This window comes from Electrona antarctica (genome assembly GCF_951216825.1).
Source record: "Electrona antarctica genome assembly, chromosome: 13".
Taxonomy (NCBI): Eukaryota; Metazoa; Chordata; class Actinopteri; order Myctophiformes; family Myctophidae; genus Electrona; species Electrona antarctica.
The window spans coordinates 4,581,198-4,597,308 of NC_136794.1; the positions used below are offsets into that span (position 1 = coordinate 4,581,198).

At 43.9% G+C, this 16,111-nt stretch overlaps 1 protein-coding gene across 1 annotated transcript in view; it reads right to left on the bottom strand.

The window, feature by feature from the left end:
* The window catches only part of sema5ba (sema domain, seven thrombospondin repeats (type 1 and type 1-like), transmembrane domain (TM) and short cytoplasmic domain, (semaphorin) 5Ba), a 227,296-nt gene that overhangs the window by 56,262 nt on the left and 154,923 nt on the right, over positions 1-16,111 (bottom strand). The window contains exons 4-6 of the mRNA XM_079518685.1: positions 7,974-8,073; positions 7,411-7,456; positions 3,879-3,886 (exon numbers count right to left, since the gene is read on the bottom strand). Of these exons, the coding sequence (XP_079374811.1) occupies positions 3,879-3,886; positions 7,411-7,456; positions 7,974-8,073 (154 nt within the window). The remainder of the gene's footprint in view (positions 1-3,878; positions 3,887-7,410; positions 7,457-7,973; positions 8,074-16,111) is intronic.

Sequence of the window (16,111 nt, forward strand, 5' to 3'; positions counted from 1 at the left end):
TCCTGACAGTTTTCTGAACAACCCCATGTTTCCATGTCAGTCGTTCTCAAACATTTTCATGTCAATATATATGTAATTGGCCGTCGACTCCAATCTGAAAATATGTTGTTCCAGGGACCTTCCAGAAGCAAAGATTATTAAAAACGTAGCACTCTGAAATAATATATATTCAATGGTTTGCGCCACATTTTCACGATTTTTCAAAAATAGCAGAGCTACAAGCTCATAGCGTGGCACTCGGTGCCGCGCTATGAGCTTGTAGATCTGCTATTTTTCAATAGCTAAAGTATAACATGATGCTTAAACACCAAAAGGGATTCCCGCCCAAAATGGGGTAACCAGTAAAAACCACCTTGAGTCTCTTTTACAAGTGTGAACTGGCCAAGAGAAGAGGCGAAATAAGTGACACAGCTCTGCCAGTAACAATAAATACAAGACAATAACAGGACAAACATCCAACGCTCATAAACACAGTACCCACTACCGAAGAAGATCAAAGGGAGAACAGGAACGTCTAATAATAACGCAACCAATAAAGACTAATAAATAAAAAACTAAGCAACGAAATGTGCTAATAAACTAAAAAAGCAAGAGAACCAACATTTGCTATAATATACGTCAAAAGCAGGAGCAGTGTCTGGGAAGTGTGCCCATGCATGGCAATCCTTTTAAAGCTCACTAGTAGGGGAATCACAGAAGCCAGGTTTGAGTCTGGTCTGTAGGTCATTCCAAGACCAGGGTCCGAAAAAAAAGCAAAGCTTGTTTTTTCCAGCCTCAGGTTTTGTTGGGGGGCACGACGTAGCGCAGCCAAGCATTTCATCTGAGGTTGAGACACCTGGAGCCGGTGGACTGAGGAAGCCCAAAGCCGTGTTGGATGGAGAAGAGTCGTACATGGCCTACAGTATATGCGCCACTGGGAGCATAAGTGTAATAGTGTTAACCCATTTTGACCTGAGAAAGATTCTACAAATGTCTCCTGACCGTTTTCTCAAAAACCCATGTCGTTCTCAAACAATTTCATGTCAAGGACCCCCAGAATTATATGTAATTGGCCGCCGACCCCCATCTGAAAATATGTAGTTCCACGGACCCTCCAGACGCAAAGTTTTGATTTAAAAATGTTATATATTCAAAGATTTGCGCCACATTTTCACGATTTTTCAAAAATAGCAGACCTACAAGTTCATAGCGCGGCACTCGGTGCCGCGCTATGAACTTGTAGATCTGCTATTTTTCAACAGCAAAAGCATAACATAATGCTTCAAACACCAAAAGGGGTTCCCGCCCAAAATGGATTAAAGTGAAATATATACACCTAATCCTTTCATCGACCAATAGCCAGTCTACAAGCCGCATGTTCACACCCAGAGAATAGGAACGCTATTGGGTTCAGGAGTTGAAATGATGCTGACTGTGCAGAAAGAGTGAGGAAACTATTTGGCTGTGCTGTAAAAAGTATAGTACAGGAACATTCTGTCACTGCCGTGACTGTACTGTGCACAACGCAAGCAAGCTCGCAATGCAGGCAAGCTTATACTGTATGACCAAAAAAAAGAACATCACCAAAACCACCAATGAACCACCTGAACCCTATTCGGGCCAGGGCGACTGTGGCTCAGGAGGTAGAGCCATGGCTGAGGGAAGTAGGGGTGCTGGGGGGGCTGTAGCACCCCCTCCCCCCAGGCACAGCCCCCCCTCGAACAGGAGGGGAAGAAGAAAAAAAAAGAATAAAATATGCTGTATCACAGTATTGGCACCTTATCCTGGTTAATTGCCTGTGTCAGTTCGTTCATATAACTTGCGTGTGGAGAGGGAAAGTAAAGGCCACATTTGCGAGTGAAAATGCGCGAAAATGCGCGTGCATGATGCGCGTGCACGCGCACCCCCTACTAGACGCTCAGCCCCTGCGAGTGTAAAGTACTTCCCACGGGCCTGGGTAGAGCAGGTCGTCCAATGATCCGTGGGGCGGCAGTTCGAATCCCGGCTCCTCCTCCTCCTGTCCACATGTGGAAGTGTCCTTGGACAAGACACTGAACCCTACATTTCCTCCAATGAGTCAGTCGGTGTGAGCTCGCCACCATTGGTGTGTGAATGTGGGGAAGTGAGGACGCTGGCGTCGACTGTTCGCCGCTTCACCTCCCAATGTATGAATGAATGAACCATTGTAAAGCGTTTTGAGCACTTGGAAAAGCCGCTATAAAAATGCAATTCATTATGTCAGCGAACATTCAGTGAAGACAGACACTTTAGAAGCACGTAGAGCATGTCAATGGTGCATTTAAATAGTGCCGTTATCCAAGGCGCAGTACAGAGATTGTGCATTAGATTCACCCATTCACACACACATTCATACACCGATGGCGGAGGGAAACCATGCAAGGCACCAACCTGCACATCGGGAGCAAATTAGGGGTTAGGACACTTGGACACTAACTCTGGGGGGAGCCCACAGGGGTTCGAACTGGTGGGAACCTTGCGCCGGTTCCCATCCCGGTCACTCTACCCCTGAGCCACCGCCGCCGCACCATGTGGAGCGAAGGGGATTTGGCGTTTAAAGCGAACAAAGCAGTGCATGTGGGGGTTGAAGTGGTTACAGTGGTTAAACCCCAAGCCGAAACCAATAGAGAGCCACAGCGTCCATCCTGTGGAAGTATGTGGTCGCAGTGGGTGATGATGCCAGTGTGAATTATACTGTAACCCTCCAATCCTTTACGGCACGTACAGTAACTACTCCCAGAATGTAGTCTGTCTTGATCCAATTAACCCATGTAGGCCTGACGTCGAAATTTAAAAATTCTAAATCAGTTCAGTTTTCTGAAATACCTCATGTTTCTGTATCAGTGGTGCTCAATATTTCATGTCAAGGACCCCCAAAAATGATATGTAATTGGCCTCCGACCCCATCTGAAAATATGTTGTTCCAGGAACCCCTCAGAAGCAAAGATTTGAGTTCGCTCTGAAAGAATATATATTCAAAGATTTGCGCCGCATTTCCATGATTTTTCAAAAAATAGCAGACCTACAAGCTCATAGCGCGGCACTCGGTGCCGCGCTATGAGCTTGTAGATCTGCTATTTTTCAATAGATGAAGCATAACATAAGGCTTTAAAAAACACCAACAGGGGCTCCCGTTCAGAACGGGTTAAATGTGTGTAATAGGAGAGAGGAGGGAAAATGGCACTGGTCTGGTGGGTAAATAAATGCAGCTCATCTATAATTCAATCCAAACAGGGTCAAGGGACTTTCCCCCCAAAATACGGCAAGAGCATATATATATACCGGAGGAGGAACCCTTTTCCACTCCAGTGAAATATTAATGCAAACAAGCTAAACTCAATGAAACGGCAGGGTTTTTTTTTTCTTTTATTCCAGTTAACCCATTTCGGGCGGGAACCTCTTTTGGTGTTTTAAGCACTTATACTTTAGCTTTTGAAAAATAGCAGATCTACAAGCTCATAGCGCGCCACCGAGTGGCGCGCTATGAGCTTGTAGATCTGCTATTTTTGAAAAATCGTGAAAATGTGGCGCAAATCTTTGAATATATATTCTTTCAGAGCGAACGTTTTTAACTCAAATCTTTGCTTCTGGGAGGTCCCTGGAACAACATATTTTCAGATGGGGGTCGGCGGCCAAATACATATAATCTCGGGGGTCCTTGACATGAAAATGTTTGAGAACGACTGACAGAAACATGACATTTGTAGAATCTTTTCTCAGGTCTAACTGGGTTAAAGGGGAAATTACAATCCATGTGTGACCTACGGTGACTCCATCAGTGAGTCACTGACAGTGAGAGAGAGCATATAGACAGTACCGTACATGCATAATGTAAAAAAGTGCCAGTGTTCATTGAACTCATGGTGATGGCTTACAGTTACACAACCATCTGGTGCAGGGGAGTGCAGAGAGTTTTAGAGGGGCAGGGGGCTGAAATCCCGTTAACACTCCCATCGCCCAGGACGAAGTTCTTTGTCCTTTCTATTAGTAACGCCCGATGCTCAGGACGAAGTCTTGTCCAAAAGACGAAGTTTATTGATATGAGAACGGATCGCATGGCTCCACAGCCTGGGAGCGCCTGTGAGAGTGAGACGTCATCGAAAAACTCCCTCCCCTGTTTAGCTGATGAAAACGAAAATCTCGCGATCTAAATCATCCCGTCTAATTATGAAAAAAGATCCTGTGTTAGACGGCGCTCTGCGGTCCAGTCGCTAGTCGCGATAGATTTATTCTTGTCTCCCGTTGTTGTCGATCGACTCTAGAGTGGTGTGGCTATTGTTAGCTGCTACACACACATCAACAACTTCCGCCGGTCCGTCCGGAAAAGGGGTCTGTGTTTATAAATCGACTGGGCGCTATAATGTAATGGATTAAATAACCCCGGGCAATTAAAGTGTTAAGAGGGCACTTTTTGGACAAAAATAGCGAAAATAGCAGATCTACAAGCTCTCAACGCGTTGCGCTGCGGCGCGTTGAGAGCTTGTAGATCAGCTATTTGAGAGCGCAACCCAGCACTCTTTTCTTTTTTTCTTTTCTTTTTTTTTTAAACACATTAATTTAGTGTTTGAGTGGTGCAACCACTATAGACAGCTATGTGTGTGTCCCTCCTTGTGTCCGAGCACGAAAATAGCATTTTTTCAGTTCCAAGTATTTTGTAGTTGCAGATCGTTGATGAAATTTCATACAATATATTGATATATCGCAATATATTGAATATCGTGATATTATCGTTATCGAGGGCCTAATATCGCGATATATATCGTATCGTGAGGTACCCATATCGTCCCACCCCTAATGTGTACACGTCCCTGATCGGGTGTGATTAAGTATTGTATGTACTGTATGAATCAGAATCAGCTTTATGCATGTTACTGTAATAGGCTACTTAACAGTTGAAACATACAGTAGAGATACAAGGATTCTTGCCTTATATATCGTTGCTTGTTTTTGTTTCCTACTTTTGCTATACTTTGTATGCCTTCTTCTCCTCAATGTAGCCGTTACTCTAGTCGTTAGCCAATTTAGTCAACGACAACAACATGATCTTCAATGAACATGACATTTCACTAATAGACAACATTAACCCATTTTGACCTCAGATCAGATTCTAAAAATGTCTACATCCTGACAGTTTTCTGAAAAAGCTATGTTTCTATGTCAGTCGTTCTTCGATTTTTCAAAAATATCAGACCTACAAGCTCGTAGCGCGCCACTCGGTGGTGCGCTATGAGCTTGTAGATCTGCTATTTTTCAATAGCTAAAGCATAACATAATGCTAACACCAAAAGGGGTTCCCGCCCAAAATGGGTTAACATTCGGTTTGGTTTTTATTAAAAACAAATCCTAATCTTAGGGGTTACTCGAGGAAGGAACCCAATTGGGAAGCTTTGGAATTATGACACGAAAGGAGATGGTGTTGATTTGTGGAAAGGAAAACTCTAGCAGAGAGAGAGACATCATCCTCGATCCATTTCCAAATCTTCATCAAAGCTATAATAGCACCAGTGGCTGCTGCGGTGCTGCCTATGGAGGGGTTTGTTTTCAGACACATAACTCACACTAATGTGCTGTGGGGCCTCTCCCAAAAGCAACTAATCAAATGACAGGTAGACATCTACAGTCCCATTCCCTTGGTCTGTTCCGGGCTGACATCTGTAGGTACCTATCAATGTCTTTCAGGCCAAAAGTACCTCTGGTAGCCACACCTCTGATGGGTGGGGTTTAGCCTTAAGGGGTGTGTTTTTTTCACCCACTGTGTAATATAATACACAGTGGGCGCCTCAAAACCGGTTAAGCCATTTCGACCTTTTCGACGATTCTACAAATGCCTGACAGTTTTCTGAAAAAAAAATGTTTCTATGTCGGTGGTTCCTCAAACAATTTCATGTCAGGGACCCCCAGAAATATATGCAATTGGCCACCGAGCCCCATCTGAAAATATGTTGGTCCAGGGACCTCCCCGGAAACAAAGATTTGAGCTAAAAACGATCGCTCTGAAAGAATATATTCAAACATTTGGGCCACATTTTCACGATTTTTCAAAAATAGCAGACCTACAAGCTCGTGGCGTGGCGCTCGGTGCCGCGCTATGAGCTTGTAGATCTGCTATTTTTCAACAGCTGAAGCATAACATCATGCTTGAAACACCAAAAGGGGTTCCCGCCCAGAATGGATTAAGGATAAATGAGTTGTTGCTCTCTGCTGGCGCTGGACTCGTGCTATCTATACCTATCATTGTATATACAGCAGACAATCGTCACTGTCGAGTGGAAACGTTTGCATCACCATATTTCATATTTTTATGTTTTTTTAAATGAATGCGCCATATAATGTACACTCCATCTTATGACAGTGGCACGCGAAAGTAGAAAATATAACCCTGTCTACAATTAAGCTCACTTGAAAGTGGTTTAACCCATTCTGGGCGGGAACCCTTTTTGGTGTTTTAAGGATTATGTTACACTAGCTATTGAAAAATAGCAGATCTACAAGCTACGAGCTTGTAGGTCTGCTATTTTTGAAAAATCGTGAAAATGTGGCACAAACTTGGAATATATATTTGTTCAGAGTGAACGTTTTTAACTCAAACGTTTGTAGTTCCAGGGAGGGGTCCCCTGGAACTACATATTTTCAGATGGGGGTCGGTGGCCAAATACATATAATTCTGGGGGTCGCTGACATGGAAAAAGGTTGAGAACGAATGAATAGAAACATGGGGTTTTTCAGAAAACTGTCAGGAATTAGAAGGCATTTGTAGAATCGTGTAGGTCTAAATGGGTTAAGTCCGTCTGTGTGGGTATTATAATCAACGAATTACCAACGAAAAGAATTAACAAGAGCTTGTGACTACATAGTAACAACCCAGGGGGCTCTCCGGGGACACGCATAGTTCCATTTCCACAATTTCCTGAAAAGTATAGCTGTTGTGGAAATGGAACTGTTTCTTTCCAACACCTGACAGCAATATAATGTACTCTCAACAGTCCATAAAAAACTCAAACTGTTGGTGGAAACACAGTCATCTCGTGGTAGAAAAGCGCTCCCCAGACTGACTGGGCCTGCTGTCAGAGTGATGCAGGCAGCAGAGAGCCACCTCACCGCGCCATAAACAACACATCTGCTGAGCTGCACATGCCCGCTGGGAGGTGGTGTGTGCGTGTGTGTGTGTGTGTGTGTGTGTGTGCACTGGATTGGGGAGCAGCAGTCAACCAGGAAAGGAAAGAACAATGTTTGGAGGATGCTGCAGTCTGGACCACACGTACTGTACACCACGCACGCACGCACGCACGCCACGCACGCACGCCACGCACGCACGCACGCCACGCACGCACACGCACACACACACAGACAGTGACGCAGAAAGAGAGACAGACAAAGCTGACAGTACACTAGAGAACAAACTGATGGTCTTACCTGGATCAGGGACATGTTACTTAGGTCCAGTCTAAACAGGTAGTTTCTGGAGAGAGGAGAAAGCATGATATAGAAGTCATTATGACAAAAAGACTTTGCCTAATAATGCAAAAAAAAAAAAAAAAGAAGAAAACATTAGAAAGGAGACAGGCAATTTTGGTCGGTGTCAGCCAGAACTAGTGCCAGTGAAATGTTAGACCGTAATTGGCCCGCCGGTGAATGCAAGATATTATTTTCAGCTTTAGCTCTGAGTCATCAAAGGTATGTGCGTGTTTGTGTGCGTGCGTGCGTGCGTGCGTGCGTGCGTGAGTGCGTGCGTGCGTGCGTGCGTGCGTGCTCTTCTAAAATGTCAAATAAGGTTGCTGCAGACTCTGTTGGGCTTGATATTTCCTTCAGAATCCACTCGCTCTGCCAAATCCTGTGCTCGACTCAATCCAGCGAGTCCTCAGTGGACTACTTAAAAAGCCATCGGTGCCTACAGAAGCGCATTGTGTGAGTGATCCGCGGGCCGCGCGGATGAAGGGCCGAAAGAAAAGGCTGAGTGAATTTCCAGTTCCCCTTACCTGGCACCCACGATCAGCTCATTCCTAGTCAGGTCAAGGGTAAGCTGGGAGTAGTCTCTCACACCGGGATGGGAGAATATGGAGATCCATGGATGGAGCGCTGAGGGGAAAGAGAGAGAGAAAGAGAGAGAGACAGTGAGAATCAGTGGCAGCGAAAAGGACTTTGCTTGCTTGAGAAGCAGCTCAGCTACAGCATCCTCAAACACACTCAAACAAAGTCAAACAAAGTCAAACAAACTCAAACAAGTAGCCCATGTACAAGCTCACAATGAGAATATGGCAAAGCGTTGTGAGTAGGCATCGATTCACTGAACTCACGATACGATTCCAATCACGATATTAGGTTCATGATACGATGTTTCACGATTTTTTTAAACAAAAATATTTTTCCAGAAAAATGACCGAACAATCTTTTTTTATTATTATCCCCCTCCCCCCTCCCCCCAGCTATTAACCCATTTTGACCTGAGATCAGATTCAAAAAATGTCTTCTAAATCCTGACAGTTTTCTGAAAAAGCTATGTTTCTATGTCAGTCGTTCTTTGATTTTTCAAAAATAGCAGACCTACAGGCTCGTAGCGCGGCACTCTGTGCTATGAGCTTGTAGATCTGCTATTTTTCAATAGCTAAAGTACAACATACTGCTTAAAACACCAAAAGGGGTTACCGTCCAGAATGGGTTAATCTCATACTGTATGTACTACAATTTCAATTTTTTTATTGAACTACATTGCAAAAGATGCATTACTTTTCATGTACGAGTACTTCATTTTCTGTGCAACAACTGTAAACATGCTTTCTTGTTTAGAACCTAGCTCGGGTTAAAAGCTTCCTTTGATGCCAGATGGAGACCTATTCGACAGTGCAGAAACATAATTGCCTTCCTTGATGTATTAATTGAGCATCAACGACCATCACCTGGGCACAGTCACAGACACACACACACACACACAGCTCCCCGCCGCCTCTACTACTGAAAGGGACTGCATGGAGTCTGTCTCATTTCTCTCCAAAAGCACTTGAATATGATGGAATAAAATGATTAAAGCTCATATTTTGTACCACACTTGCTTGTAATAAGCTACATCTCATATGGCAGTCAGACATCTCAAGAGCTATACCAAGATCAACCTGTTCAAAAGCCTGTGTGGAAAGTATCCTTCTTTATGGTGCCGAAACATGGATAATATGGAGAATAAGGAGTTTCGGGATCGTCTTGACGGAACATACACAAGACTCCTCATGCGTGTCCAGAACCTCTCATGGAAGGACCATCCCACTAAAGCTCAGATTTATGGAGGCACCCCCCCAATCTCAGTTGTTGTGGCAGAAAGAAGACTCCGCTTTGCTGGACACTGCCACAGAGCAAAAGACCACCAGGTCATTTGGGATATTCTTCTGTGGAGACTACCCTGCCCATCAAGAGGAACAAGACCTCTCACATTTCCAGATGTTGAGAGTAGGGACACAGGACTGACTGTGAATGAACTTGGTGTGGCGATGAGACAACAGAGAGCAGTGGAAGCAGCTTGTGTCGCAGATCTCGAGGGCACTCGAAGGATGACGATGATTGTAATCACACATCAATTTTTATTTTGAAATTGATTCATATCGTCAGGGGATTCATATCGATTTAAATCAATTTGCGATATATCGTTACATGGTCAGAATTTGGTCAGAATTGTATTGAAAGGATAGCCCCTTGAGATGCAGCATCTCATTTTAGAGGGGGTCCCGTACAGTACACAGGGAAAAACATTACATACAGTACAGTGCAGTTACACAAATAGACAATACAGACATGTGCAGATACAGTAAGCTTGCTCATCCTCTCCCACCCACTCCCCCATCCCCCCAACTCTCCCTGGACAAGCATATTGAGAGTACAGTACAGTGACTTGAAACAGGGGTCAGAAGTAAACAGCAGTACGGGCAGTGTTAGTAGCATGAACAGGTTGTTTTGTGTATACAGGGAAGTCCTGAAGCGGCCAGGAGAGGTCACAGATTTGAGAGGAAGAGGAAGATTGTTCCAGTCAAATGGAGCTTTGTAATGGAATGACCTGCGTCCGGATTCAGAGAATATTCTTCTGGGAATAGCAAAGTAGGGATGTTGAGTATGCCTAAGTGGGTATGGGGATGTATATAGTACCAGTGACTGTTTGTGTGTTACAATGCCTAGTTGTGAGCTTGTAGATCGGCTATTTTCCGTGTGCGACATCGGCATGCAGCCACTATAAATCTAGGCCGCAAGAGAAACGTCCTGACATCCACCACACCAGGTGGTTTTCTCATTAGTGTATGATTTATAACATGAAAACACAACAGACAAAACATGCTGTAAATAGAGGCTTGATATCATGGAGTCAGTACATTGTGCTTACTGCATGCGTGGGTGAATACATAATGCTGCTGTGCTTTCCAAACAGCCAACGAAGCGCACACACTCGTGTAAAGTGGTGGGAAAAGTACTCAATTGTTTTACCTATGTAAAAGTACCAATACTGCAATTTAGAACTACTCCGTTACAAGTAAAAGTACGGCATTGAAAATGTACTTGAGTAAAAGTACAAAAGTATCGGCATCGAAATGTACGTAAAGTACTAAAAGTAAAAGTACTCATATTGCAGAATGTCCCACTTCACAAGTTCAAAATGTGTACAAAGTCTATTAAAAATAGCAGATCTACAAGCTCACAATGCGTCGCGTTGCGACGCATTGTGAGCTTGTAGATCGGCTATTTTCAAATGGCCGAAATGTATAGGGTTGAAGTGGTTGATGTATGTTTTCTAATCAAAATTTAAATCGCTTCAGTTTTCAAATAATTGTAGTGGAGTAAAAGTAAAAATGTTGGCTCCGAGACGTAGTGGGAGTAGAAGTAAAAGTACTGGAAATTGGAAATACTCAAGTAAAGTACAAATACCTAAAAATTGTACTTAAGTACAGTACTTAAGTAAAAGTACTTAGTTATTTCCCACCACTGCGTGTAACTGTCAATTCTCCTCCTTGCTGTAGAGGATATCATCAGAGCGCCCTTGAGCAAGTTCCTCTAACAGCTGCCCCAGAGGTCACGACTATACTCGGCAATTTCGAGCTGTCTATTGCGAGCGGTTTATATCAGGTCGACGCTGGAAAAGGGCCATCGGTTGCTCTTTCGTGTTTAATAAAGGTTCTAAATGGGAAAAAGTCGAGCTTCTGGTGGCAATTCAGCTGCGCTCGGCGGGAAGTTGGCCATACACGACTGGAGCTCTCCCGCAGAGTAGCCTCGGAAACCCAGACGTTTTTTAGAGCATCACTCGAGCTTGTAGATCTGCTATTTTCAGCATGCAAGTGTAAAATGACTTATACTGGACCTCCTGCCCACTAGTCCCCTCCTAACATTTTAGTCTAGTTTTTATCTGTTGACGAAATTGTCAATATATTTAGTCTAAGTTTTAGTCATCATAGCTTAGTTTCCATTTAGCTTTCGTCAGTGGAAAAAAGGTAGTCGACTAAAACATTAGTTTTAGTCGACGAAAACAACACTGGCCTTCACAAATCAAAAGCATTTCTATAAGCCAGGGGTTCTCAACGTTTTTGGCCGGGGACCCCCGGAAATGCTTGGGCAATGTCTCGGGACACCCGCCCCGCCCCCTCCCGACCCCCAATATAAATTGACTGCTACAATAACCTTAACCCATTCTGTTCGGGAACCCCTTTTGGTGTTTTAAGCATTATGTTATAATTTAGCCATTGAAAAATAGCAGATCTACAAGCTCATAGCGCGCCACCGAGTGGCGCGCTACGAGCTTGTAGGTCTGCTATTTTTGAAAAATCGTGAAAAATAAATAAATATATATATATATTTTTTTGAAAATAATTTGGGGACCCTCCAAAATAATTTGGCGACCCCCCGAGGGGTCGCGACCCACAGGTTGAGAACCCCTGGTATAAGCGTCAGTGGCGGGAGGGAAGGGGAGGTGGCCTGGCGGGGGGGCGTGGTGGTGGTGGGGGGGGGGGGGGGGTTGTGCGGGGGTGTGGGCCGGGGTCCTATGGTGAGAAATATAAAAAGCCTCTCTCCGCGTCAGGTCGTGTATAGCGGCCCAGAGCGCGACCCCTTTAAATGGATTTATCCACATGAAGAGAGAGTCTCTACAGCACAGGGGATTTGCCATATTTTTTGTGTCCGTGTCATACACCATATTATCGCAGCTGTCGCTCTGTTGACTTGGGGGGAAATAGCTTACAGTATTAACGGGGGGGGGGGGGGGCATGGTTGAAGTACCTTGACGGACAATGACATGCTTAACCCATTTAGACCTGAGGACGATTATACAAATGTTTGTCGTTTGTCGTTTGTGAGTCGTTCTCAAACATTTTCATGTGAAGGACCCCCAAAAATGTATTTGGCCGCGGACCTCCATCTGAAAATATATTGTTCCAGGGACCCCCCAGAAGCAAAGATTTGAGTTAAAAATGTTCACTCTGAAATAATATATATTGCTACATTTTCACAATTTTTCAAAAATAGCAGACCTACAAGCTCATAGCGCAGCACTTGGTGCCGCGCTATGAGCTTGTAGATCTGCTATTTTTCAATAGTTAAAGTATAACATAATGCTTAAAACACCAAAAGGGGTTCCTGCCCAGAACGGGTTAAATATGTGAGTGTTGGAACGCACTTGATGGCTTTCTTCCGCTTCAAAGGAGCGGAAGAGATTAATGTCACAAAATGTAGTGTTCGCTGTAGTTGTTAAGTTTCCACCAAAATGTCAAGAAACAATTGTTCACAGCGTCATGTTAAACTATCATTTCAGCACGCAGAGATAGACACATTAACCCTGGTGACCGTATTTCGGCCGTGTCATTTAGGCAAAAGAAGAAAAAGAGAAAAAAAAATCACAAAAATGTCCTAAACACATTCAAATCAAATAGATCTACAAGGCTATTTTGTAAAAACAATATAAGGCTTGAGTGGTTAACACCCCGAACGCCCGGGGTTATTTAATCCATTAAATCATAGCGTCCGGCGATTTATAGCAGAGGAGCACTTGTACCGACGGACCGGATGTTATCCCGGATGTGGCTGAAGCTGCTAGATGTAGCCAAAACACTCTAGAGGCGATCGACAACAACGGGAGGTATGATTAATTCTACCGCGACTAGCGATGGGACCGCGGTGGGCCGTCTAACACACAATCATTGCTTATAATTTGACGGAATGAGTTAGATCAAGAGTTATTAACCTTTTAAGATTTTCGGTCTCGTCGGCTAAACAGGGGGGGAACATTTTCGATGACGTCCCACTGTTGCGCAACATTCGATGTTGCGCAACATCGAATGTTGCGCAACATCGTCTGTTGCGCAACATCGAATGTTGCGCAACAGACGATCCCAGCCTGTGGAGCGATGCGATCGGTTTTGATATCAATAATCTCCGTCTTCTGAATCAATCTTCGTCCTGGGCGTCGGGCGTTACCAATTGAAAGGGCGAAGAACTTCGTCCTGTGCGCTCAGGGTGTTAAGAGCCAATATATAAAAGCTTGCGATTAGAGGCATAACATTCGGGTGTAATACTGATAACCCTATTCATTATGGAAGGCAAGTCATCAAACATTTAAACCTTAAAAAACTTAATCTCCTTTAAACTTTAATGTAGCTGGAAGATGCTGAATGGCTGTAAGACCACACACACACACACACACACACACACACACACACACACACACACACACACACACACACACACACACACACACACACACACACACACACACACACACACACACACACACACACACACACACACACACACACACACACACACACACACACACACACACACACACACACACACACACACACACACACACGCGTTGTGGAGAAGGTCACGGTGAGTGATCAGCGCAGCGCGACAGCTTTAGAAACAGTGTGCGGATGCTGCAGAACTGATTGGGCCCATATGTCCCTGTCATCTGGAGATGACGTCCACAGAGGAAACACTGGAGCTGAGACTCATCATAACACATAAACTGCTGCCGTTACTGCTGCCACAGTACAGTAGGCTACAATATGGTGTCCTATACAGTAAATGCACCCATTTTGACCTGAGATCAGATTCTAAAAATGTCTTCTACATCCTGACAGTTTTCTGAAAAAGCTATGTTTCTATGTCAGTCGTTCTTCGGTTTTTCAAAAATAGCAGACCTACAAGCTCGTAGCGCGCCACTCGGTGGCGCGCTATGAGCTTGTAGATCTGCTATTTTTCAATAGCTAAAGCATAACATAATGCTAACACCAAAAGGGGTTCCCGCCCAAAATGGGTTAACACCCCAATCGCCCAGGACGAAGTTCACCGTCTTTTCTATTAGTAACACCCAGCACCCAGGACGAAGTTTTATCCAAAAGACAAATTTTATTGATATGAAAACCGATCGCATCGCTCCACAGCCTAGGAGTGCCTGTTGCGCAATCCTCAATGTTGCGTAACAGTGGGACGTCATCGAAAATGGTCCCCCCCCCTGTTTAGCCGACGAGAACGAAAATCTTAAAACGTTAATAACTCGTGATCTAAATCATCCCGTCCAATTCTAAGAAAAGATCCTGTGTTAGACGGGCCCCCCGCTGTCCAGTCACTAGTCGCGTTAGATTTAAATCATGCCTCCCGTTGTTGTCGATCGCCGTTAAGAGTGTTTTGGCTACATTTAGCTACTACACCCACATCCGGTATAACTTCCGGTCCGTCGGTAAAAGTGCTCCGTTACTATAAATCGCTTGGGCGCTATGATTTAATGGATTAAATAACCCCGGGCGATCGGAGTGTTAAAGATATTGTTAGTTGACAAATACAGTAGTTTGTGAGAGCTGAAATCGACATGAAATAAATGCTTAAACATGTAGCTATAGGTGTAACGCAGGGGTTCTCAACGTTTTTGGCCGGGGACCCCCGGAAATGCTTTGGCAATGTCTCGGGACCCCCGCCCCGCCCCCTCCCGACCCCCAATATAAATTGACTGCTACAATAACCTTAAACCATTTTGGGCGGGAACCCCTTTTGGTGTTTTAAGCATTGTTATAATTTAGCTATTGAAAAATAGCAGATCTACAAGCTCATAGCGCGCCACCGAGTGGCGCGCTATGAGCTTGTAGGTCTGCTATTTTTGAAAAAAAGTGAAAATTAAATTTAAAAATAACTTTTCTTTTTTTTCTTTTTTTTTTTGAAAATAATTTGGGGACCCCCTAAAATAATTTGGCGACCCCCCGAGGGGTCGCGACCCACGGGTTGAGAACCCCTGGTATAGAGTCCACAGAAAAGTGAACCTTTCAAGCCTGTTTGAGAAGAACATACTGTATATGTACTGTACACAAGGCGAGAAGCGAGCGCAGGGCTGAGACACTCTAACCGGAATAATGTCACTTCATTATGTGGGCGGCGGCTATTTTCAAATGGCCGAGGTTATTGTATGTTTTCTAATCAAAATTTAAATCTCCAAAGTAACTAGTAACTAAAGTTTTCAAATGATTGTAGTGGAGTAAAAGTACAAGTGTTGGCTCTGAGATGTAGTGGAGTAGAAGTAAAAGTATTGGAAATTGGAAATACTCAAGTACAAAGTACAAATACCTCAAATTGTACTTAAGTACAGTACTCAAGTAAAAGTGTGCAGCATTACATGAAGAGCGTGTGACGGAAGCGTGTGACAGGCTTGAGCGTTACAGGCTTCCTGCACGTTTGCATAGTAAGTGAGGGACATGCGGTCGCAATAATGTACATGTGTGTCTGGGTTTATGATATGATATGATAGAGTACTTTAATGTCAGTTCACACTGAAAATAGTCTTGCGACCCAAGTATGCAGAACACATATGTGACCAAATTTGACTGAGAGACTGCCATTGGATTTTTTTGATTTTGTTTTCTCATGTCATACAGTATGAAAGCAGGGAATCATAGCTTCAAATTGATATATTGGTTGTTCAGTTTGACCCACCAGTTTTGGAGATTATGGCTTATAGAGTAATGTCTTGCAGAAAACAACGAGTTGAGAAAAGAGGCTTGAAAGGATCACTTCTGTGGTCTCTAACATTACACCTAGCTACATGTTTAAGCATTTATTTCATATTTACATGTCTTCTGTGGTCTCTAACATTACACCTAGCTACATG